We start from the raw sequence: 27,741 nt of genomic DNA, 5'->3' as shown, positions 1-27,741 counted from the left end.
CGATGGTTGAAAGTCGAGTTTCATGGTCTTTTAAAACTTTACTGCAATAGGAAATAGGCTGAAAATCACCGTTCGCATTCGGTTATAAAATCACCGCGCCAATAGCCTTACAGCTTGCATCCGTATATACCCTTACTTCTTTTGATGGATCATATGCCATTAATACAGGAGCTGTAAGTGAAGCCTCTTTCAACCTCTCAAACGCAATTTGCTGTTCTTCCCCCCAGAGAAATTTCTTCTTTTTTCCTATCAATTTTTGCAAGGGAAGTGCCATCTCGGAATATGATTTTAAAAACTTCCTGACATAGGATGTTAATCCGAGAAATGTGCGAACTTGTTTCACAGTTGTCGGTGTTTTATATTTCTTGATAGAATCAATGATTTTATCGTTGATCCGATAGCCAAATTTTGAAATTTTATGTCCTAAAGCAATATTCTCAGTGTAGCCGAAGTGACATTTTTCTATTGCAACTTTCAATCCCGCGGCCTGTAAACATTGTAACATTTTCTCTAGAGTTACGAGCATTTCTTCAAAGGTATTTCCGAAGCAAAATAAATCGTCCACATAATGGGCAAAGTGATTGGGATCCAAATTTGAGCACGGTAGGTGAATGCAACGAGTCATCGCACTTGATGAACTGACGTGGGCCTGTGGCACGACGTTCATTTGATACTGTGACATTCCTGGTATTGTAAATGCTGTATATTTCTTACTGTCCTCGGTGAGAGGAATATTAAAGAATCCGCTCTTCAAGTCTGCCGTACAGTAGTATTTCTTGCCCCCCATATTGTATAATATTTCATTGATGTTATTCACACCCAGAGCGTCAAATACAGACGAAACATTCAATCTGCGATAATCCTGGCATAATCTATAACCCCCCTTTGCCTTCTTTACAAGGATAACTGGAGAGTTAAAGGGTGATTTTGTAGGAGAAATAACACCTTGCTTTAATAAAGTCTCAATCTGATATTTAATTTCATCACGAAGGTGAACTGGAATCGGGTAGGATTTTAAGTGAAATTCTGTGTCATCTTTTAGTTGAATTCTATGTTTATAATTCGTGGCTCTACCTATATCATCCTTTGACCACGCAAAAAAATGTGGATATTTCATCAAAACAGCCAAAAGTTGCTTCCTTTGCTGGGGTTCTAAATTCGGATTCACATCAAACCGACTAGGGTCCGCCCGTACGTCACTGACGTTCTCTGACTCTTCCGTCGCGAAAACCTGTGCCTGTTCACCAATTTCATCCTTATTCTCATCATTATTGTTACTCATGATTGGCCTATCCCATGTTTCAGCTTTCCCGATAATAGTGCCCTTCTTAATTGTAACATTATAATTTAAAGGATTTGTGATCCAAATGAGATTCGAATCCGGATTAATAATTGCTCTGGGAACCATCAATCCCGTTTTCTCTTGATACTGTAGGTCCGGTTCCAAGAGTGTCCTATCTTTGTCATATGAATTAGCCAATTTCAATGGAATGCACAAATGTGTCCTGGGTTTCACTTTTACCTTTTTAGCAGCTACAAATTCTGGTTGCAAAACATGATGTAACAAATAGGAAACTTTGATTGACACGTCAAAAGCTTTCTTATTCTCATTTTTAATTTGGTTTCTAGGAGGTGTGCCGAATCTATGCAATGTAAGCTTATTTTCCTCAAAATCTAACTTAGCCTTTTGTCCCTTCAAGAAATCATTTCCTAATATAGTAACTTGATTAAAATCCTTAACAATTCTAAATGGATGAACAAATGTTTGGTTATGTATAGAAAATGGTAGTAACACAATTTCCTTAACCGTCAGTTGACTATTAGTGACCCCTCTAATCGCAGTACTTATATTAAATCGCTTGGCATTGACTGGTATGTTCTTATCTCCCGTTACCGAAATTTGACTTACACTATCCAGGATGAACTGTCGAATTTCCCCATCTACTTTCACATTGATGTAAATCAGATCTTCAGAAGGAAAAGTAGAGACCGTTAGAGTTTTTCCCGAAGGTCTTACACCTAGGTCCCCTTCATATGTAGGTCTTACTCGTTTAAAATTGCTTCTGTTCTTACAAAAAGTAGAGCGATTTGTATTAACAACCTGATTAGTATGGTTATTTGGATTTTCGCGCCCCTGTTGTTGCTCCAAAAATGTTCGCGGCGTTGATGATGAAAAGTGCGAACGCTGAAATCGAGGGTTACCGCCATTGCGCCATCGCCCCTTATACGAACGTTGCGACTGTGTGTCGAGATTATTATTGTGGTTGTTATGCCAAGTATTTCTATTCTGCCACTGTGTGTGGGCTCTAGTGTTACTCTTATTATAATTGGTTCTCCTATTGTTTCTGTCTCTATGTTCATATTCTCTGACTGGATATGAGAATGATGACTCAGTAAATGAATGTTTTTTTCCGATGTTCTGCAAGTGCATTTACTTTAGCCTCAAGATTCTGAAATTGCGAAACTAAATCTGACTCATGAAACTAGAGTCCCGTGTTCGACTGTAATTGATCAAGGTCTTGTTGTAGTGCATTCAATCTTTCCTCGATCTCCCGATTAGCCTGAGAATATGTTATGTCAACATGACCATTGACCGTGCGCTGCAACGTGATAGCTTGCAGAGTCGGCATGTAGGCTCGACTCGATTCAGAACACGACAGAGCTTTCATTGTCTCACATTCAGTTTCTAGAATTTTACGTTTTTGCACAAGATATTTGAATTGTTCAACATTTTTCAGGTCTCGTAACATTTCATGCACTGAATCATATTCCCTGTTATAAACTTCTTTCATAAAGTTAGGTTGTAAACCCCCGCTTATTTGCTTAATTTGCTCACTAGTTTCCATGGCAGGATCTAATTTTAATAACAATAACTGTTTTTCTCTCACATATTTTGAAACAGGTTCATTTTCCTGATGGAAGCGTAATCTGATTTGTTCTTCTAATTGAAAAGTGTCACCCGGTTCCGTAAATTCTTCCACAATTTTAGTTTTTAAAGTTACAAAATGTATATCCTGTGCTTCCTGAGTTCGACTCCAAGTATTGAACCATTCCAATGCTGAATCAGCCAAAAATGCCGGTAGCATTTGCCTTTTCTTTGAGTCATTCCACTCATTAATAATAGCTAAACTTTCAAATTTGTCAATGAATTTTAATACATTCTCGTGAATGTTACCTTGAAACTGGATAGTTTCGAGAATGTCGGGGTGGATAAATCTAGATTGCGCCATGATTCTATGATTAGCCTATGCGCAGGAAAAATGCTTGATTAGCTTAAAATTAGCACTAAGTTGCTTGTTTTCTTTTCTCATCCCCCCGTGGCTTTGACAGGACATTATCAGCAATTCAATTGCTTACTCTCCCGGAAATTTGATAAGTTAGGTTCAACAATCGCGTAACAGAGTGACGACAGTACCGAACACATCTTTAAAATATTTAACCAACCTTTATGCAACATCCTAATGTTAATTCTCATCTTTTCACAAGCCAATCGCCGAATAACCTAGTTAAAACTCTACTCTTATGTATTTGCGCCTTACCGCGTAGCATATTGCTAGGCCTACCTTTTGCTTTCTTTTCTTGATCTTTGGTAACAATTGATAATTAACACAACGTGAAGCGCTAACAAGTGAAAATTCCGGCGCCATATCGCACGTACGTAATTTGAAAAGCTAGAAGGCTCTATTATTTTCATCATATTTCGGGATGAAATAGATGAAAATCGCAGTATATCACGTACTGCAGTGTTTTCTCATCGCATTTGCAATAAAATGGATGACAAGCCCAAAGCACGTCCACCACGTAACGCAACTCCCATGCTGCGTTTGGGATCGAACCAAGAACCTCTAGATTTAATTGGGTGATGTAGCTATTCCTCATTCATCTCTCAGATGGTTATCACTCGCTTGGCCTGAATGTGATAAATGCAAGAGGTTACCTTTTAAAGGAATGGCGATAGAAATTAGCTTAGATTAAATATGGGTTTTATACTCTACATGACTGAATCGATATGGATTGGTTAATGAAAGGATATTGCTTGCCTTACAAATATATGGAGATTGTTCCTAGCTTGTCCTCTCAACTATCACTTGTCTGACCTCCCTGTCAGACATCGAATCTATCACACACCATCGTCCAATAATCGTTCTCCACTTTGCTCCTCTCTCACAATCCACAGACCTTACTCTCTCTCCTATTCTCGCCAACTGATCACACCTCCTGACAATTCCAACACTCATGCCACATACGTCTTCCAAGTCAATCACCCGACCTTTGCCTGATTACTTATTCAGCATTCCTTTCTCTGATACCTGCTATGCTAAGACTTTATACTTCTTACCCAATACCTTGGGTACGATAAGGTAGTTTCCTCGTTCATTCAGAATAACATTTCCAATATGACGATTATATAATCATCTCAGATTTCAAATATTTGTCTCGTTTATGATAACGTAATTAATCTGTGAAAGCCACTTTATATACGTCACGTAATATGTCTTATATATCACAACTCGAAAATGTTAACTGAATTCACGAAAGGTGGCAGGATTACGCAGTCTGTAAACGAATGCTTAATTGTAGTTCGCGAGTATGCCAATAGAGGTGTACTATCACCAGCGACTGAGAAAGGGAGCTTTTTTGTTGCCCCTTACACTTCTCATTGATGATTTGTTTTGTTGGTTATAATTTTCGCGTGCAGACAGTATTTGTTTGGCTAGACACTTGGCATATTTAGTTTGAAAATAATGTTTGAGGTAAAAATGCAATATTGTAAGTTGCAAAGAGGTGTAAAAATGTGTAACGGTTTTGTATTAACGGAATGCTTAAGTGTCCGACCTGGTGGAAGCGAATGCAACTGACGCGGGACGGACGGAGTGATGCAGTTCACTCTTCAATATGAACGCCGTCACGGAAAGTTGACTGCGAGTTGCCACAAAAGTTGGATGTTGACTGTGGCGCTTGTGGAACAAGTGACTGAGCAGAAACTGGAGGTTCGAGTGTAAGAATACACAAGGATAGTGTGGATGTATTATATTCTGTCGGCGAAAACTGGATACTTGTCCCAGAAGAGAAGAAGAAATGGATCATACGCCACAGGTATTCGAACCACGTTGTGGAGCAAAGAGGTAAGGAAGGTTTACTTTCCTCAAGTACAGTGCCGACATGATCTGTGAACGCGCACGAGAACACCGTTATCCGTAGTGATCGTTTTATGATAGCTATCACAACGTACGTATTATGTACTCTGTACGAAGGTAGTATTTTCCTACATCATCTATCATTCATTTTGTTCTACTATTTTTTTTTTAATTTTGAAATTTGTCACAAAATTTTGTATTCTAAAAGAGCCTGTGACTACAACACAGGAGCCCGGGTTCGACTATCAGAGTTGTTAATCTTAGGTGGGAATTTTCCCGTCTATATCCTTGCATAAGTCGATATGGGACACAATAAGTGGGGAAATCAGTTAAGTGTAAAAGTAGCTCAACAGTGGTGCTAGTCAAAACATCTCCAACGTGCTTCATGGCACAGTGCAATGCACAACGGATTGCTTTACCTTTACCTTTGGAGAGTTGAGCTAAATTTTGATAAGGCCAAAGTAGAACGCGGAGTTGTAAGATTAACGTGATACGAAGCAAGGTTCGAAACCTCCTTAAGGTAAAGTATTCGTTCCATCATGCATTTCATTAGTGTATCACCATCGCGATTATCCCATTGAGTGCAATAGGATGTAAAATAACCGACATAAAAGAAGAGAGAGATGTCTAGACATTATATGGCAATCTCATCTCGATTTTACACAAGTCCACCTCGTTCTCTGCATTCGGTACCATTCCTATCTACAGCGATTATATTTAATATAAATATATTGCCTACACTGTTGAGGATGTATCCGCTCAGAGCTTTTTATTTTCTTGGGTTACTCTGAAATTTTTCTGCGTGTGATAGAAGATGGAAGAAAGGTTTTCGTGGGGTGAGGTGGTTGCCGCTAACACAGGTGCTCTAATGAAGAATAAGTCACCCTTCACTAAAGGAAGTTTGATTGATTGATTTGCTTTGTTTTACTCAGTTTCTTGTGCCACTTTTGGTTAATTAATAAAGATGGGGATGAGTGATAATATGATGAAATTGATGAATGGACACTCACAAACATCCATGCCCAGACCAGGATTCAAACTCGGGACCCCTGCCGTCGTAGCGCGATGTGCTGACCACTCCACCACGGGGGTCGGCTCAATGATGGAAGAAAGAGATTATGTAGTAAATAGTTTTCCAATAGTTTCCATGACATAGGAATGTTAGGTTTCAAAATTCCGCCAATGGTTCTGACATTCTGTGATTGTTCTTCAATTCCACCAACAAATGCGGCAGCTGCTTAGATGTAAAGTTGCACAGGCATACAAATATAATTAATGCCAATTTATATAGCAAGAGCCGCGGTAGCCCAGTCGCTGTCGACCTCCGTGGCGGAAGGGTTAGCAAAACTGCGATCAAAGGGCCCCGCGTTCGAATCCCGGATCGGACATGGATGTTTGTATTCGTCTGTCTTGAACGGAAATGAGATTTGAGATTAATTGATATAAATAAGTATGATGTGTGAAAAGGAGGTCTTTCTTAAAAACAAAAGTCGTTAGGGCGTCTGACTACCATGCGAGAGACCCGGGTTCGATCTCTGGCAGAGGAGTACCGAGATTTCTTTCCACCTGTACGAGCGGCACCGGCGCCCGGCCAGCATCGTATAAAGTGGGTAACTGGATTAAACTCGGGGGTTAAGGCAGCCTGGGGTGTGGTGCTGATCACATCACCTCCACCTTTGGCGGCCGTGGTCAAGAAAGTGTGGGCTTAACTCCACTCCCCCATACGTCTTCACGGCGTGGTGTAAAGCACAGGAGAGCACTTTACTTTTTAAAATTTACATAGCTAATACGAGCGCCACTATTTATATTTTGAGCCTTGACAACACTGATTGAAGTTAGGCGCGATTTGACGTTTGCACGGAATCGTCTGGCATTATTGACCATAACGTACTTCAAATGTTTTGTCAATAGCTTGATTTGTGTTGTTTTTCCTGCCTTAGACATTGCGCGACAACAATAAAATGGAACTAACTCGTGAACATTTTCGTACGATGATTTTTTACGATTTTCGACATGGATTATCAAGACAAGAGTGCATCGGTCAACTTACTTCCACATTTGGCGGTGAAGCCCCATCCTTTGCCACTGTGAAACGCTGGTATAACGAATTTAATCGTGGCCGCCATTCGCTCACCGACGAGATTCGCGAAGGTCGTCCAAAATCAGTTGTTGTTCAAGAAAACATTGATGCTGTGCAAAAACCTAATACTGCAAGATCGTCATGTGACATACTGTGAGATTGAGGCAACCATAGGCATTAGTTCCACCAGCATATATAAAATATTACATGATCATTTAGCTGTGAGAAAGGTAAGTTCTCGTTGGATCCATACAATTTGACAAAAATTCAAAAAGACGCTCGCGTCAATTTGTGCAAACATATGCTCAATAAATACAATCGTGGTGCTTCAAAAGACGTATATAAGATTGTAACAGGTGACGAATCATGGATATATGCATATGAGCCGGAACGTAAACAGCAGTCGACTGTATGGGTGTTTCAAGATGAACCCAATCCAACAAAAGTTGTTCGCGCTCGAAGCACATCGAAACAAATGGTCGCCTGCTTTTTCGGGAAAACTGGTCATGTGGAAACTGTGCGTTTAGAGGAACGTAGAACGGTCTACTCTGAATGGTACACAACAATTTGTTTGCCAGAGGTCTTCGGTCAAATACGGAAATCAAACAAATGCCGTCGGATCATTCTTCATCAAGACAATGCCAGCTGTCACACATCTCGTCTAACAATCGATTTTATGAACAGTCAAAAAATCGAATTGATGGGTCATCCGCCGTACAGTCCTGATTTGGCACCCAATGACTTCTTCTTGTTCCCGAATGTCAAGAATAAATTGCGTGGACAATGATTTTCGTCGGCGAAAGACGCCGTTGATGCGTTCAAAAACCATATTATGGAGGTGTCTCAAGAAGATTGGAAAAACTGCTTTGACAAATGGTTCGAACGAATGCAAAAGTGTATTGACCATAAAGGAGAATACTTCGAAAAACAATAAAGCAGTTTTCAATGCCAAATTCCTGTTTTTTCATTGTTAGGCCCAAAATATAAATAGTGACCCTCGTAATAGTATTTCCATTATGTAATCATCAGATGTACATAAGCAAATTACCTATCAAGCAATTTCTATTGTCATTTGTCTACTCGTGGGAGCGGAAATCTAAACCTGCGTGTTCAACTCAACTCCTGCAACTTCAAGATGCATTTTCTTTATTTATTTGGTTATTTCATGGGGCAACTGCGACGATGAGGATGAATGATGATCTGATTAAATAGCAGTAATGCAACCATACCTAACTAGAATCCAAACCTGGGACATCTGTTTGTGCTTCTCCGTCGGGAGCGGAATCCTTTGATAAAACCGTAAAAAGGAGCCGAAAAGAACCAACATCGGATAAATACTTACGTAGGTCCTCTAAGAACTAAACATAGTGAATAAAATTAAATTTTATGACGCAACAGCCCATTGGCGTGGTTTTCTATTGGCTTACGCGTGGACAGCATGTTGAGTCCTTTCAGATTTCGAAGCCAGAGTTCGCTACCACATCGATTTCAAGTAGCTCCCCAATTGTCCTCGGCAGCATAGACATTTTTGAGCTACCACCGGGGATTGAACCCTGGGACCTCTTGCACGAAAGACGAGAGCGCAATCATTTGAGCGCGTGGCAGCTCTGCTATATTCAGAGCCATCCAATCGTCAGTGCTGCACACGCAAAGACTATTTCTACGAAAGCATAGAATTTTTATTCCAACGTTATCATTCTTCAAATGCATATGATCAGCTGCTGCAAGAGACTCGGGCCTCTCCGAAGCGAAGGGGCAAACACGGTCACCTTGGAAAAACGGGTGCGAGGTTCGATTCTGGTACCATTAATGTTATATTCCACATTAGACGACTAGCTTAAACTTCATTATGAACATTATTCATTTTCTCGCTATTCTTATGCCCCTCTTTTATAGCTAAACCTAGTCCATCGGAAGGCCACCAAGAAACCATCAGAAAGATGTTTGTCGGCGGATGCAACATCCAAAAATATCGTCCATTTTTCAACATTTTTCGGACAAATTTACAAATATATGGACTAATGACATATTTTACTTTGTGACTCAAATCTAACAGAAGAATACATGGATATCTTAAAACATTCTAGAATTTCTCTTGTTACTCTGGACGCTATTAAGTTATGAGTTCATTATGCATTTAGATTCCCAAATAACGGTCGTGGATTCTTCGAGTCCGTCTCAAATGTTATTCTAAAACTGGATCAAATTTTCCCATAATTTCTACCAAACCAAAAAACCAATGTAGTCTTACCTCACCTATAGCAAGGTGCCGATACCATACCAGCGTACCGTTCCATACCGTATGAAAAACAATCACTGTTTATATGTATGTACACACACACACACACGCACACACCCACACACACATACATACATATATACATATATATATATATATATATGTGTGTGTGTGTGTGTGTGTGTGTGTGTGTGTGTGTGTGTGTGTGTGTGTGTGTGTGTGTGTGTGTGTGTGTGTGTGTGTGAACTATATTTCTAGAGATATCGAAATATAAGTGGTATACCAATCTACGAGCAATATGGCGGACAATCATCCCGTACGGAAAATGGCAGCCTAACGTATTGTCGTCGCTAAACGGCGACATTAATTTCTCTATGCTGAAAGGTTTACATACCTTTGAAAAGTTTGAATTTTGACTAGGATCACGCTAAAATTGTCAAAATGTTGAAAGATTTGTGCAATATATAAGGGTTATCTTGGGTCTAAATCAGCTGATTTTTTGCAAGTTCACGTGATCTAAAAATACAGTATCCGGTTGTAACCAGTTTGAAATTAATTTCTTGATAGTCGTTGCAAACAATTGCCAACGCATTTTAAGCCTATGATCTATAAACGGTTTGTTACGGAAATATTAAACGTTATTTTTCATTCAATGAGAAAGGTGTTTTGGTTGCACGATGTCATGTAGCGGTAGTTAGAATCATCTTGAAATATACGTTGACCTAACTTAACAAAATGTTTATGTAGGAAAAGAGATTGCCCAAAGAATACTTTTGTTAATTGTCAGGGCGAATATAAGATTGAAAAGACATTATCTACAAATTTCCAATTGTTATTTTAATCAAAACGACAATAAGTAAAAATTGTGTCGAATAGCTGTATCAATGGATAAGATTAAATTATCTAAATAAATAATTCTTGCCCTATTTGTCGTATTACAATTCTCAAACTAAGGAAAACTCGTAGCATATAGACTTATGTCGACAAATGTATTGATGGAGAATTTTCTTTCAGGAGAGTGGTTTCCATTTGGAACATTGTCAGAGAGGGGGGAGAAAGTTTTGTGAAATAAATTAGTTTTCTGGTCCAATTGATAATTTAACAAACGTTGAAGTCTAGGCTACATTGGATAATGCCTTGCACAGTTCCTTAATACATTGTGACTAAAAATGAATGACCAAATTTGAATTAATGAAATACTTTTAGATTCGAAATATTGCAAGGGGCTTAAGTTTCGATTTATTTACATAATTTAGGAGTATGGAACTTTAGAGGTAGTGTCCATTGTTACCGAATGATAGTTATTAGTAAAGAATGTCCAGTTGCACAATTTTGAACTTATTATCACTTAATATACACTGTGAGCTTATTATTTTTATTTTTCATTGTTCTGTTATTCATTTTAATTGCTTGGATTGAGTGCCACGAGCTCTTATTTGCAATATCTTGCCTTGCCGTACGGTGTTTGCGCGGAAACCATTTGCATATTAATATGGTTTTGAACGTGGAAAGTTTTCGTGGTATGGTAGTGGTAGTTGGGGTTTTTGCGTAATAGAAAGGGGTAGGCTCGGACGCCTGGGGCGGACGATAGTACCATTTATTTTCCTGATTCAATGTACTGTTTGGTAAATGTGATGAGATATTGTTATGGAAATTATTGAAGCAATGATACCAACAATGAATTAACTATTTTGTATTATTTAATTTCAGATCAGTATTCCCGTTGTATGAAGTATCATACCAATACAACGCGGTCATAGGTTTAGTGCTTACTGTTGTGATTGGACTTTTAGTTAGCTTTCTAACAACCCCTCAAGACCCGGCAAAGGTTGACAAGAACTTGCTGTCTCCTGTTGCATTGTGGATATTTAATGCCCTTCCAAATTGCCTGAGGATAAAGCTCCGCCTACCGGACTGGAAAGAAGAGGAAAAGGTATATTCCATCGTATTTCTTGAAACTTTATTAGAAAATGTGACAGTTAATTTAATTCAGTATTTTATGTACTAATAGAGTAAGGAGTACACTAAATTCAGCTACCTGCGAAGGAATTATATAGAAATTTATGTAAATTATAATATTTCGATTTTCACTACAAGAAAGATCAATAATCACATCGTGAACCTAAGAGGCGCATTAAAAAAATAACGGCCTATTTATTATTTATATAAAGTTACTGGTAAGAGAGATAGGATCGCGCCTGCGCAGTAACATCAACTAGTCCAAGGGTGACCCAGCAATCATATTTTCGCTAGTCAGCTGTCGGTTCTCTTTTGATTACACAATCTCGCAAGTTGAGAGTACTGTCTGTGATTCGATACACGTTCACACTCAGCAAGAGCAGGAATGTTCAAGCAAATCCCGTCTGCATGAAAAGTCATGGCAGCTGTTTTCTAGAACCAACAATGTGTATTCTGGTGGATTGCATGGGTCAGGGGAAAACAATCACCTCGCAGTGGTACTGTGAAACACTACCAAAATTAGACATGCCGCCCAGAACCAACGACGTGCAATGTTGCTCTCAGAAACTGTTCTTGTTCATGACAACGCTACACACCACACTGTTGCCCTCACCCTGTAGACGATTCAGAGTTTGGGATGGAAACTTTTTGACACGCTTCGAATAGTCCGAACCTTACACCTACACCCTGTGTCGGTTATCTCTGGAGCAAGGCCGAGCATAATTGCAGAGAGGGAGAAGAAGGAGGAATAGAGTGGGCAGAACGAATCAATACACGCGGCTGGGAAGACTTGTAACTGCAGTTGCTTTCGCCCCTTCCACGCAATCCCGCTCCCTCTCACGTGTTCACTGGTGGAGCCGTGTTGCATCACTACTTGCGCAGAGACTTGTTTTTGTTCGCTTGCTTCAGATATAGATGGGACAGGGTACAATGATTTGGTTGGTTGATTAATTTGGTGTTTTAAGTCCACGTTATGCACAGTAAGTCTAATCGTGACTGGACCTACAGTTTAAAGTGGGATCTGAACCACTATATGCCTCCACCGGGTATCGAACCCGGGACCCCTTCATTACAAGGTGACGACGCTACCACTGCCCCATTGGGGAGGCCCTGCAGGGTATAGTGACTCTCACGTCTTCGTGCACCTGAACAAGTTGCAATTGTCTTAACGATTTGGAGAAACTGAGATGTTGAAATCGGTAGTGTTGGACAGGATGAACTCCCAGGTGGTGAACGTCTATGCAGAAGGTATAAAAAGCTGGTTCCTCCGTACTAAAAGTGCTTGGAAAATAATATGAGTGTGTTGAAAAACGAAGTGGATATCTGCGTGTTTTCAATCATTAATACAGTTCTGCTACACTTGTTTTCTACTTTGATATCGTCAATCGGCCCTTTCTTTTCAAACACTCTCGTATTATGTTAGTAAAATTTCAAGAAAGCTATGTTCAACCTCATAAAACGATGTGCATTACGTTTGTCGTATTTTCCAAATCAACTCTTACAGACAATTTGGTAGATTAATTCTAATTCCCTCAAAGTAAACGTCTCACGTTCTAAACAAGTTCAGACCCCAAGTTTAGCCGAATTGTACATTTTCTTCATGTTTTGGACTAGTGTATAAGATCCGATGTCGTTGCTCTGAAAAATCACAGTAAATTCACGGTCAAAGTGATCGGAGTTGTGGTGGCGATAACTCTTCTGCCCCCCAGATCTCGAGGTGCGATGGGGTTGTGGGGAGCAGATACCTTCTGGAGCTGTTGGTGTGTTAAAGTAGGATGATCATATACTTAGTGAATTAAAAATGGTATCTTGTAAAGTCGTCCCCAAATTGTTATCCATAAGGAAACCTTGTTTCTCGCGAAGCAGAGACTTAACAGACTTTGATATATGACACTGGCGTTAAATCCATTGGTGTAGCAGATATTAAGGGAAGGTATTAACCACAGAAAAGGCGCGCGGGCTGCATATGTAGCGCATGACTTTATTTTTCTAAAAATTGAGAAATAATTTCAAAATTAAATTAAAAACAGTATCTTGACAATCGTGTGTTCTTTCGAACATGTTGTATGGTGATTTCAGCTACTTTTTTTGAAACGTGAAAGTTTGGTTAAAAAAAAAGTTAATGCCAGAATTTTTCAGAAAAAGTTAATTCAATTGTAAAGTCCAGAAAGACAATTATGATAAAAGATACTTAATCGATTTTCACATATTTATTACATCATTTTGTTAGCATCAATTTAGTAAAGGCAATTGTGCACAAAAATTTACAATAAAATCACAAATATTATGTAATCATCGTAATGTGATATATTAAGCGAATTTGATATTTAAACCAAAGCGAAAACATTGTATAAAAATGAGTTTTTTGTAGTCCAAAGTATTCAATTTAAGTTCAAGCTCTGTGAGAAAATACAAAAGCACACAAAAGAGCATTTTGGAAAGGAATTTAAATATAAAATGTGCATGTAAAGGACAGTAGATCAGTTCAAAGTCAAGTACTATTTTCTTGTGTGAATGCAAGGTAAGCACACTGTAGCAGAATACCAAAAAATGCGCGAATTTCAATTCCAATCTTGTTTCATTACAGCTCTGTAGATCAATATAAATATTACCATAAACGATAATAATTTTCAAAATGTTACTGTCGAGAAAAAGCTCAAAACACTCCCGTTCAGACTGGGTTTTTCTTGCTTCCTCTTGTGGCCCAGGCAAGCACAAAACTATATTGTGTGATCATGTGTGGACGCAGGGACTTTCCAAGAATGTGTTTTTGTTCCTTTTAAAATTGTCTTTGGGAAGAATATATCTACTGAAATTGACTCCATCTTCATCAGTGGATGTCAGCTGATCGCTGTGATCTATATCTTCTCCATTATCCTCCAAAAGGGCTTCTGTGTCCTAGAGGTGAGCCTCCTCACTGACGTCTTCATCTTATCCATCATCGTTATCACTTGGGATAACGTCTTCACCTTCAAGCTGTCATCAAACCATTGCAGAATACATTATTTATCACTGGAAGCAGTTGATATCAATGGGCTGTATGCTTCTCCCTGAATGGCCTACAGATGTAGCTCAAGCTATGAAAACGCACAGCCCTTAACACTTCGAAGTGTGTTAGAACACTTAGAAAGGAGAGGAGGTAGAAAGGTACTGAGAGCCACGACTCTGGCTCACCAGATGGCGTTGATTGGTTGATCTACATATGTAGCCGCCGCGCCTGTTCTAGGGTTAAGATGCCGAGTTACCTTTTTCATCTGTCGAATAAGCTGCTGAAGAACCTATTTCGAGATGAATAATGGGTCTCTCCGATGACGTCATGTTGAAATCAAGAAGTCCCGGGTCCTACACCCTGTGGATGGATGCGATGTTAGAAGTTTTCATTGAGCATATGCTATTAAAATCCACTTGTAGCCATGGACTTTGGAAACACAAACAACAACTTGAAAGGAAGCGAGTGTTTCAGGATCTAGGTGCCCTACTTTTATTGCCGGTGACGGGACATTTCTCGGAGTCTCAATTTGAAAATCCCACAATATCTATTTTGGATAGAAGAATATGTAATTTAAACTAACGAAAACAGTATTGTTGTTAATATATTACAAAGAATTAATGTAGAAATTTCAATGACATTGAAAATGTAACACAAGAAGTGTGAAACTTTCATAAGGAACATCAATGAATGATGGCAAATGTAAAACAACATCACTAGTGTATTATAGGGTTGTTTACATCGCCCTTTCTAGGAGCTAGAGTAAGAGATATAAAATAAAATATCCTACAGGTTGTTACAATAAATGAAAGGCCACCTTAGTGGTTGAAGTTGAGGAAATAATTCCATTATAGCTTATTGGTATACTTTTAGCAGTGGGTGGTTTTCAGCCTATACACGAATTCTCCCATGTCATTATCTTCTAAACAGTTTCTCAAGAGAGGAGCTCAATCGAACCTCATTGTTTTATATAATATTATTGAATATCATGCACTCTGTCCCGGGAATCTCTTGAGGAAACAAACGAAATCAAGTCCAAGACCTCCCCTATGGCGCAGTGGTAGCGTCACTGCCTTGTAATCGAGGGGTCCCGGGTTCGATACCCGGTGGAGGCACAAGTGGTTCGGATACCACTTTAAACTGTAGGTCCAGTCCCGATTAACCTTACTGTGCATAAACTGGACTTAAAACACCAACTGAAACTGAAATCAAGTCCTGTGCAAGTAGGACTAGAGAGTGTTCAAAAAAAGAACGCGTGAGATAGGAAGTGAGGGCATGGAGGGGAAAATGCGGGTTCAGTTCCCAGCGCGGCGTGCTTTGCTCCGCCCAAGGTTTTCCCTTGTCTACTGTTATGCTTGCCTTTGATCCACAGTTTCCTGAGAAAGAGTAGCAATTTTATTTATGTATTGTAATACTGCGTGTGTGACTTAGACGTTTCCGTAAATGTTTCGTTTTAATGTTAAATTATTACATTTGATTTATGTTGGAATGTGTAGTTCCGTAAATATTATTAAAATATTATTCCGTAAATATTATTTTTTTACATTCAAGATGAACTTATATTATGACCACACGCAATAAATTAATGTCCAAGTGGTACTATTTCCGTGCCATAATGTTCTAATTACATGTTATCACGAACTTCACACAGAGAAAAATACAATAACACATATCACAAACTTACAACCAATGCTGCCAACGTGTGGGTTTCTGTAGCGAAGACAATGATTTTCTTTATTTGAATATAAAAATATATCCTGATTAGCAATTACAAGAAATATCAAGAAGTAATTGTCAATAAATTGTTATTTTTCCAGGAAAAGATAGCACTTGTAGGGTTGAGAAGCTCCCTGTCACCTTTGAGAGTTATATTGTGAACGTTATCTCTTCTCCTTCTCCTTTCGATTACAGCACAGGAAAAACACTACATTTTTGTTTGTGAACATTCAGGTGTAAAATCTTAAAGAAGAAATCATATTTGTGTAAAATAATTAAATTAGTTTTTCACTGAGTGGCGGAAAAGGAAATATTTCATTGTAACAATAATTTATTAAACAGGACAAGTTTCTAATAATTGTAAATATTATAGTAATTTCCTTTTCCAACCATTATCGTATTCGATGTTGTCAAATATATGATAAGGTAATAACAAATGAAGACTAAATTTGGTAAACGCTGTAAGTGCCAAAATAATGCAAACACCGTTTTCCACGTTAAACTGTGAAATGTGCCATGCTTTATAATGTGCTGAACTTGAAATGTGGCTGGTAGTCCTCTAAGTAGTTCAAAGAGCGTGTAAAGAGGTCACTAGTGTGAACGTTCTTACGGGCTGATGTGCGGAACGATGCGATTTCCCAACACTTTTGCTTTTGGCACTTACAACGTATACCACTTATAGTCCTCAAATATTCACAAAATTAATTTTGATGACCATTAAGACCTTTTAATTTAAACGATTTAAGTATTTGGTAAGGCTTAAGTGAATGATATTCTAAAGTGATATGTCACGCAGCCAAAAATAATTTTCAATGAGCCGCCACACAGAAAATTATGCATTACCTACTGCAGGAGCCTCACGTCACACACTAAGTAATATATAGTGGTATTTAAATTTAGCATAAAACTGTACTATTCACTTTTCCAGAATCTTGACACTCCATTGGACGAACCAGTGAAACAATTGAGGATGGACAATCAACTTGCAGAAAAAACTACATTTAATATAATTGATTCATAAATACTGTTGGATGCGTGGCTTTTACACATAATACATCTTTCTAAACAACGTCTCTATTATTAAATTGATTCTTTCAGGTTTAAAATTATAAGTTATGGAATTGTTGTTTGAGACATATGTGTTTAATGTTTTGTATATAAATTAATTTGTTATTACATTGAATGTCTAGGTAACTCTTTACCGCTTGTATAACTAATGATTCTAAAATGTATAAAGTAGGAAAACAAATGAGGAGTCCGTTTTTATTATAGCTTTGTCCAGTCTTTCGGTGGCCGGCCCTCATGCTGCCAAGGAAACTCAGGAGTGGCTAACATCACAGACAAACCAGACAATAGCGTTGGTTCCGAGATTTACGACGTCGCTGGAGGATGTGGTGCACGCACCTCGTCCTAAAGGCTTATGTTTTGATAACACGCTGGATTGATCGCTTCCCGGCTCTTCACTTCCCCCTGCCAGCATATAGAACGCCCGCCGAAAGACTGAACAAGAGCTATAGGGTTCAGAAACTTTAAGCAAGACCAGGCACCTTAAAATCCCTCTGAGAGAGAAAGAAATCGGAAATATGTTTGCAGTAAACGTTTCACACTGTTCAATAAATTATGTGCTGCTCGACAGATTGGCTCACTGGTGAATTGTTTAACCCAGAATTTCCCTTATGAGTTTGAAAGTATATCATTTGAAGGAATTAAAATTACAATAATAATTGTTATTATTATGAAGTTGTTGTCGAGGTTATTTTGCAGTAATAACAGTGTATAAAAATAGTATGTATATAAGTAGATGTTGACCCAGCCAAGCTCGGTCGCTATTTAATATTCGCAGTTTATTTGCACGGGTGTTAATTAATTTGCACGTACTTATAACTAATTTGCACGTACTTAGAACTAATTAGCATGTACTTAGAATACTTTACATTTATGTATTTGCTTAATTATAACTTTTATGAATATATAATTATTTATTTTATGAAAAATATGTATATAGAAAGTAATTAGAGGTACTAAACGCTATGCATATGGTTTTATATTCATTACTGCAAAGTATGTAATGTATCAATCGATAATATTAATGTTTATAATATTGAAAATAAGTTTTCTATGGTTTATGAACCGCTATGAACGGTGGTAATGGTACGATTGGGGACGGTCCCGGTACTCGAACCCGCGATATGCAACGGTAATAAATGGTTTTAGTGTACAATGTATATAATAATGTATTTCATTATGTTATGAAAGACGATGGTACGACACGCTAGACAATACTGTCTCCGAATCTGAGCTCCGCGCTGAGGGTAGACGAGAAAGGAATTTGGGAGATGTGCGGTCAAGGTCAAATGACGTCACAACGTCAGAACAAACAAAGAACCCGATTGACCAATAAGAACCGGTTTTTTCAAGGTTAATCAGTACGCAAGAACAGGGGAAAACTATGCAATACTGTAGGGCAGGGGAGGGATTCAATCAGACAACAAAGGATGTCTGAGAATGCGCAGCAAGGGTCAAATCTCTGAAGCTATGCGTCGCTTGTAGAACCGGTTTCCGCCGCCAATTAATATTCCGCTCAGGTTTGCCTCCAAGGCACAGGACGCTTTAGCGCAGGTTTTTTTTATCTGTACTATGAAGAAGGGAGAGCTATTAGGGACGGGGCCTACAGTTTTCACCATTTGCTTTTATCACGGGGTAACGAACCTAGGACCCTTTGATTATTGATTTAGGTAGTAAATGTATGTTACTGTGTGCTATTTAACTTAATTTTGAGTTTATTTTTTACCAAACTTTGACTTTATGTCAAACATTTTCACAGCTTATCCTTATTTTTACAAAAATAACACTAATTGTACTATTCAGGCAACATTTTTTATTAAATTTTGGAATCGCAAAGATATTTTTACAACTTTTTAACTTATTATTTTACAATTTTATGTTAATTTTTTACCAAAATAACACTATTTGTACTATTCAGGCAACACTTTTATTAAATTTTGGACTCACAAAGACATTTTTTTCAACGTTTAACTTATTATTTTACAACTTTATATTAATTTTTTACCAAAATAACACTATTTGTACTAATCAGCAACATTTTTTATTAAATTTTGGACTCACAAAGACATTTTTTTAACGTTTAACTTATTATTTTACAACTTTATATTAATTTTTTACCAAAATAACACTATTTGTACTAATCAGCAACATTTTTTATTAAATTTTGGACTCACAAAGACATTTTTTCAACTTTTAACTTATTATTTTACAACTTTAAGTTAATTTTTTACCAAAATAACACTATTTGTACTATTCAAGCAACATTTTTTATTAAATTTTGGACTCACAAAGAAATTTTTTTTCTACGTTTAACGTTTTATTTTACAACTTTAAATTAATTTTTTACCAAAATAACACTATTTGTACTAATCAGGCAACATTTTTTATTAAATTTTGGACTCACAAAGACATTTTTTCAACTTTTAACTTATTATTTTACAACTTTATGTTAATTTTTACCAAAATAACACTATTTGTACTATTCAGGCAACATTTTTTATTAAATTTTGTATTTACAAAGAGATTTTTTCAACTTCTAATTTATTATTTACAAGTTTATGCCTATTTTTTACTCAAATAACACAATTCTATCTGTTCAGGAAAGACTTTTAGTTACATTTTCGACACACAAAGTGTGTGTTCTCAACTTCTATCTGTTTATTTCACAAGTTTAGGCTTATTATTACCAAAATAACACAATTCAATCTGTTCAGGAAAGACTTTTAGTTATATTTTCGACACACAGAGTGTGTGATCTCAATTTCTATCTGTTTATTTCACAAGTTTAGGCTTATTATTACCAAAATAATACAATTCAATCTGTTCAGGAAAGACTTTTAGTCGCATTTTCGACACACAGAGTGTGTGATCTCAATTTCTATCTGTTTATTTCACAAGTTTAGGCTTATTATTACCAAAATAATACAATTCAATCTGTTCAGGAAAGACTTTTAGTCGCATTTTCGACACACAGAGTGTGTGATCTCAACTTCTATCTGTTTATTTCACAAGTTTAGCCTTATTATTACCAAAATAATACAATTCAATCTGTTCAGGAAAGACTTTTAGTCGCATTTTCGACACACAAAGTGTGTGTTCTCAACTTCTATCTGTTTATTTCACAAGTTTAGGCTTATTATTACTCAAATAACACAATTCTATCTGTTCAGGAAAGATTTTTAGTTACATTTTCGACACACAAAGTGCGTGCTCTCAACTTTTATTTGTTTATTTTACAAGTTTAGCCTAATATTTACTCAAATGACACTATTTATATTATTCAGGCAACATTTTTATTACATTTTGGACTCTCAAAGACACACACACACACACACACACACACACACACAGAGAGAGAGAGAGAGAGAGAGAGAGAGAGAGAGAGAGATTTTTTCCAAGTTTACAGGATTATTCTCTAGTTTACTCAAATAACACAATTTAGATGTGTTTTGAATTATATTTTGGATGCAAAAGTATGTTTTGACAAGTTCTACCCTTTTATTTTACAAGTTTAGGCTTATTATTACTCAAATAACACAATTTAATCCAGTCAGGAAGGATTTGTTATTATATTTTGGATGCACAAAGAGAGGTTTTCAACTTTTTTATTGATTTTTTGCAGGGTATGTATTAATTTTTATTTATTTTGTTTTGTATCATATATACATTTACAAATTTTTAACTTAGAGTTTAGTATTTTTTTTTTCAAAAACACTAAAAAAAAAGTACTTTTAGCTAAAATGTAAGCCACAGAATATATTATTATTATTATTATTATTATTATTAGGGTTTACTGATTTCCACTATGCTATTTTTGGTTCTGTATTTCTATATGTATTTATTTAGGGCAGGTTACGCCTGCCACGTAGGAAAGTTTGTTTATTTTAGAGTTTGCTGAGTATTTTGTTACTGCTATACTAGGTAAAAGTTTTCTAAATATAACAGATAGAGCTCTATATACTTTTGTTTTTGCTATTTTGGAGATGATGCGATCAGCACCACTCTCCATCTGCTTTCTATTTTATGTACCCAATATTATTTTGAGGCTTAGTGAATTCTAGAGCCTATTTATGCAGGAGAGAGGACTTGAAAATTTTGATCTCAGACAACCCACAACTATTTGTCAGAGTATTTTAAAGGATATTTTATACTTATTATGTGCCACTAGAATATCAAAGCTTGCTTAATTTTTATGTCTGTAACGCATTTATTGTATTTCTAGCTAAGGCTTACTGGATAAAGTACACGAAATGTTTAACATTTCAACTATTTGCTTTTATACGAGGGCAATTTTTTAGTGTAACGAAAATTGTGATGTGTCTATGAGGTCTGAAACCCCTTTACCGAGGGTCCATATTTGGACGCTTACTAATATTGTTTTTTCCCCTTACATATAACAATTTAACAATATAATTACAATACGAAGTTAAGAGACGACTTAGGGGCCTAGGTCCACTGTCCAAACTTTTTTACTATTCTAGAAGAATTATTTAGCTTTATAACCTTTTTCAAGGTATTTTTGAAGTATTACTGGCTTTTTTGGGTGCATCAACACTTGGGTTATTTCCATTTGGTTTATTATACGAGGTTTATTTTTTACTCTAAGATCAATATATGTCTCCGAGGACTAAAATACATTTATTGAAGCTAAAAGCTTAGGCTGTAACTAGGGACTTAGCATGTATATCGACAATTTATAGGACAACACGAACCTTACAAAGGATTATAGGTGACGTAGGACCACACGCCAGAGCTTTGTTAATCTGCAAGAAGCAGTTGCAACTAATGCTATGAGGATATAATGTTAATTTTTCATTGTTTCACAAGGAGGCTATTTTTTACACAACCAATATTTGCTTTTTCAAGTAACTACATGTACCAGAAGCACACATGCCAACACTAACTAGATTTTGATTTATACTATCTCGGGTGCTAAATGTATCAAGAACACTGATTGTACATATTTTTGAGAATCCAACTATATCAGGATTTTTCTATGTAAGTATATTTTTATTGACTGGCTTATTTAACAGATCAAACAGAAAGACGGCAAAATTCACTAAATGTAGGTGATTGCATGAAAATAACTAGATCAAGGGGTGACCAACAGTGAGCTGAATGTATATATAGTGGGTTGCGCTCTATTATTCTCACCTTCGCTGGATTGGCGAAGGAACGCACTTGTGGGCGGTAGAACCTGAACGGGCTCCATCATGGCATCGGAGACTCGAAGCAGATGTTTTGGAGGATGAACCCAAGTAGGGTCATAGGCGCTACGACCAATTTGGTCATTGCTTTCTTATATGAGGAACCAATTTGGCCCACTCCCAAAATTAACTTAGATTGCTTATAACTTATGAAATTTGAAGTCTGCACAAGATCCGATGACAAAATCTAAAATTGTAACAACCCTGCCAGGGACTTGAACCCTGGACAGATAGGTTAAAAGCCTAGCGCTATACAAACTAAGCTACCTGCATTTTTAAAAAGTTAGTTATGTTAAGAAATATATTGAAACACCTGAGAACACTCTTGGTCTGGTTCGACAGAGAAGGAGACAACATTTCCAAATTTTTACAGACTGGGTGTATTTTTCCACTATAGAGGCCTTCACTATATGTAATTCGAAACGCTAAAGTTCAGCTAGCTTCCAAAATCGAGGTAAAGATTGTGTTTGGCGAGATTAACAAGTTACAATTATATCCAGTTACGGACAAATAAAGCTAAAAGTCTCAGATTTGCTGTACTAGCCAAGTTTTAGTAACATTTTCTTCACTTTAGTACAAATATCAAAGAAATAGGTATATTTTATTTATAATTTGACAAAATGTACTAGTATTTAATTCACAAAGTTAGGTAAAAAACAGTATTTTTTTAAAATATTGTTACTGCCTTCAAATTTTATATTATTTAGCCACTAACAACTGGTTTACACTGCTTGGCATCCTTTAAATAGGAAAAGAAGGAATTATTTGTTTAGTATTTTTACTACTTTATATTTATTTAAGAAAACAATTCTACACTTTAACTTAATTTTAACAAATTGTTACTAATTTATATATCAAAGTTATGTTATTTAGAGTGCATAAAGGCGTATAAAGTTAATATTTGTACTTATCAGTTCAACTATCAATTATATTTTACACACAAAAGATACAGTTAAATTACTTGAATCAGAGAATAATATTTTACAGTAATTGATTCATTCAGCACTAGTCAGTACTTTTATGCATCAGAAAGTTTTTTTAATTTTCTATTACGCATGCTATTTTGGGCTATTCTTAAAATGTATTTCTAGGGCAAACTGGTTTAATTTTCTGCTTATAATGCAAAGTTGACAGTTTTCGCACAATGCATTGTACATTTGTTGTATTCTCTACGTACAATCCAAATATTATGCTTATTTAATGTATAACTAACTAAATAACTCTCTACCCTTCTTAAACCCGAAGTTTCATGGCTGCAGCAACACATGCCTTTCATCTGTCCCTGTCCTGAGCAAGATCTATATACTCCTTTCCTTCCCCACCAATTTCCTTTAGGTCCATCTCTACATTATCCCTCCATCTTTGTTTTGGTCTTTCTATTGGTCTTTTACCATCAGGTTTCCCAACAAGAATTCTGTATACTCTTCTTTCCTCTCCCATTCGTACCACATGATCTACACACCTAAGTCTTCTTGATTTAATTATTCTAATAATATCTGGGTATGAATACAAATTATGTACTTCCAAATTATGTAACCTTCTCCACTCATCTGTCTCCTCATCTGTTTTAGGCCCAAATATTTTCCTAAGGATTTTATTTTCAAATACTCTCAATTTATGTTCCTTTTTCAATGTAAGGGACCAAGTTCATTTACTGTATTTAACTTTTATTCTGTATACTGTATTTAACTCTATCTGGTATATTTAGAAAACTTTTACCTAGTATAGCAGTAACAAAATACTCAGCAAACTCTAAAATAAACAAACTTTCCTACGTGGCAGGCGTAACCTGCCCTAAATAAATACATATAGAAATACAGAACCAAAAATAGCATAGTGGAAATCAGTAAACCCTAATAATAATAATAATAATAATAATAATATATTCTGTGGCTTACATTTTAGCTAAAAGTACTTTTTTTTAGTGTTTTTGAAAAAAAAAATACTAAACTCTAAGTTAAAAATTTGTAAATGTATATATGATACAAAACAAAATAAATAAAAATTAATACATACCCTGCAAAAAATCAATAAAAAAGTTGAAAACCTCTCTTTGTGCATCCAAAATATAATAACAAATCCTTCCTGACTGGATTAAATTGTGTTATTTGAGTAATAATAAGCCTAAACTTGTAAAATAAAAGGGTAGAACTTGTCAAAACATACTTTTGCATCCAAAATATAATTCAAAACACATCTAAATTGTGTTATTTGAGTAAACTAGAGAATAATCCTGTAAACTTGGAAAAAATCTCTCTCTCTCTCTCTCTCTCTCTCTCTCTCTCTCTCTGTGTGTGTGTGTGTGTGTGTGTGTGTGTGTGTCTTTGAGAGTCCAAAATGTAATAAAAATGTTGCCTGAATAATATAAATAGTGTCATTTGAGTAAATATTAGGCTAAACTTGTAAAATAAACAAATAAAAGTTGAGAGCACGCACTTTGTGTGTCGAAAATGTAACTAAAAATCTTTCCTGAACAGATAGAATTGTGTTATTTGAGTAATAATAAGCCTAAACTTGTGAAATAAACAGATAGAAGTTGAGAACACACACTTTGTGTGTCGAAAATGCGACTAAAAGTCTTTCCTGAACAGATTGAATTGTATTATTTTGGTAATAATAAGCCTAAACTTGTGAAATAAACAGATAGAAGTTGAGATCACACACTCTGTGTGTCGAAAATGCGACTAAAAGTCTTTCCTGAACAGATTGAATTGTATTATTTTGGTAATAATAAGCCTAAACTTGTGAAATAAACAGATAGAAATTGAGATCACACACTTTGTGTGTCGAAAATGCGACTAAAAGTCTTTCCTGAACAGATTGAATTGTATTATTTTGGTAATAATAAGCCTAAACTTGTGAAATAAACAGATAGAAATTGAGATCACACACTCTGTGTGTCGAAAATATAACTAAAAGTCTTTCCTGAACAGATTGAATTGTGTTATTTTGGTAATAATAAGCCTAAACTTGTGAAATAAACAGATAGAAGTTGAGAACACACACTTTGTGTGTCGAAAATGTAACTAAAAGTCTTTCCTGAACAGATAGAATTGTGTTATTTGAGTAAAAAATAGGCATAAACTTGTAAATAATAAATTAGAAGTTGAAAAAATCTCTTTGTAAATACAAAATTTAATAAAAAATGTTGCCTGAATAGTACAAATAGTGTTATTTTGGTAAAAATTAACATAAAGTTGTAAAATAATAAGTTAAAAGTTGAAAAAATGTCTTTGTGAGTCCAAAATTTAATAAAAAATGTTGCCTGATTAGTACAAATAGTGTTATTTTGGTAAAAAATTAACTTAAAGATGTAAAATAATAAGTTAAACGTAGAAAAAATGTCTTTGTGAGTCCAAAATTTAATAAAAAATGTTGCTGATTAGTACAAATAGTGTTATTTTGGTAAAAAATTAATATAAAGTTGTAAAGTAATAAGTTAAACGTTGAAAAAAATGTCTTTGTGAGTCCAAAATTTAATAAAAGTGTTGCCTGAATAGTACAAATAGTGTTATTTTGGTAAAAAATTAACATAAAATTGTAAAATAATAAGTTAAAAAGTTGTAAAAATATCTTTGCGATTCCAAAATTTAATAAAAAATGTTGCCTGAATAGTACAATTAGTGTTATTTTTGTAAAAATAAGGATAAGCTGTGAAAATGTTTGACATAAAGTCAAAGTTTGGTAAAAAATAAACTCAAAATTAAGTTAAATAGCACACAGTAACATACATTTACTACCTAAATCAATAATCAAAGGGTCCTAGGTTCGTTACCCCGTGATAAAAGCAAATGGTGAAAACTGTAGGCCCCGTCCCTAATAGCTCTCCCTTCTTCATAGTACAGATAAAAAAAACCTGCGCTAAAGCGTCCTGTGCCTTGGAGGCAAACCTGAGCGGAATATTAATTGGCGGCGGAAACCGGTTCTACAAGCGACGCATAGCTTCAGAGATTTGACCCTTGCTGCGCATTCTCAGACATCCTTTGTTGTCTGATTGAATCCCTCCCCTGCCCTACAGTATTGCATAGCTTTCCCCTGTTCTTGTGTACTGGTTAACCTTGAAAAAACCGGTTCTGATTGGTCAATCGGGTTCTTTGTTTGTTCTGACGTTGTGACGTCATTTGACCTTGACCGCACATCTCCCAAATTCCTTTCTCGTCTACCCTCAGCGCGGAGCTCAGATTCGGAGACAGTATTGTCTAGCGTGTCGTACCATCGTCTTTCATAACATAATGAAATACATTATTATATACATTGCACACTAAAACCATTTATTACCGTTGCATATCGCGGGTTCGAGTACCGGGACCGTCCCCAATCGTACCATTACCACCGTTCATAGCGGTTCATAAACCATAGAAAACTTATTTTCAATATTATAAACATTAATATTATCGATTGATACATTACATACTTTGCAGTAATGAATATAAAACCATATGCATAGCGTTTAGTACCTCTAATTACTTTCTATATACATATTTTTCATAAAATAAATAATTATATATTCATAAAAGTTATAATTAAGCAAATACATAAATGTAAAGTATTCTAAGTACATGCTAATTAGTTCTAAGTACGTGCAAATTAGTTATAAGTACGTGCAAATTAATTAACACCCGTGCAAATAAACTGCGAATATTAAATAGCGACCGAGCTTGGCTGGGTCAACATCTACTTATATACATACTATTTTTATACACTGTAATTACTGCAAAATTTGCTTACGAGAACAATGCGCCTTTGTCAGAGCCACACCGAGATTTTTCCCCGTGTCTCGTTGGCCTGTCCGTCCTAGAACTTGACGCTGCAGATGGAATTACAGTTGACTCACACCAGAAATGCAACCACAAATTTTAGTACCAGAATAAACGTGCCATTAATAATAATAATAATAATAATAATAGTGGTAATAGTAGCATCAAATACGTAATTATCTTCGTAAATCACGCAAAAAGAAGTCGGTGCTAAAGCATTTGTTTGGAACACATTCAATTTTACAATAGCTAATAATGGAAACAATCACAAAAAGTATTTTTGAAACACAGAAAATGCGTGGCGAATATAATAATTTTTGTACATGTATAACTTTTATGTACAACATATGTTTTACACATATGCAACATGGAGCAACGTAAAATAAGGAAATATATATGCAACATGTTAACACTAAATTTTGTACGTATTCAAAGTTTCCTTAATACATACATGTATTATATATATATATATATATATATATATATATACGTATATATACAGGGTGTCGCAAAACTTTTTCAACAACGCTTGGGTGCTGGTTTATTTTAATTTGCTTTTATGCCACCTTTGACTAATCGCGAAGATGAGGA

At 36.0% G+C, this 27,741-nt stretch overlaps 1 protein-coding gene across 1 annotated transcript in view; it reads left to right on the top strand.

Annotated features, from left to right (window-relative positions):
• LOC145991358 (sodium-coupled monocarboxylate transporter 1-like) overlaps nt 1-17,304 on the top strand; it is a 166,086-nt gene extending 148,782 nt beyond the window's left edge. Inside the window, exons 13-14 of the mRNA XM_083127356.1 lie at nt 11,168-11,390; nt 17,050-17,304. Of these exons, the coding sequence (XP_082983482.1) occupies nt 11,168-11,390; nt 17,050-17,142 (316 nt within the window). The 3' untranslated portion in view covers nt 17,143-17,304. The remainder of the gene's footprint in view (nt 1-11,167; nt 11,391-17,049) is intronic.
• Nucleotides 17,305-27,741: the final 10,437 nt, after the last annotated feature.

Source organism: Lepisma saccharinum, chromosome 8, assembly GCF_977018435.1.
Source record: "Lepisma saccharinum chromosome 8, izLepSacc3.1, whole genome shotgun sequence".
Lineage (NCBI taxonomy): Eukaryota > Metazoa > Arthropoda > Insecta > Zygentoma > Lepismatidae > Lepisma > Lepisma saccharinum.
This window is presented reverse-complemented; position numbering and strand designations above follow the sequence as displayed.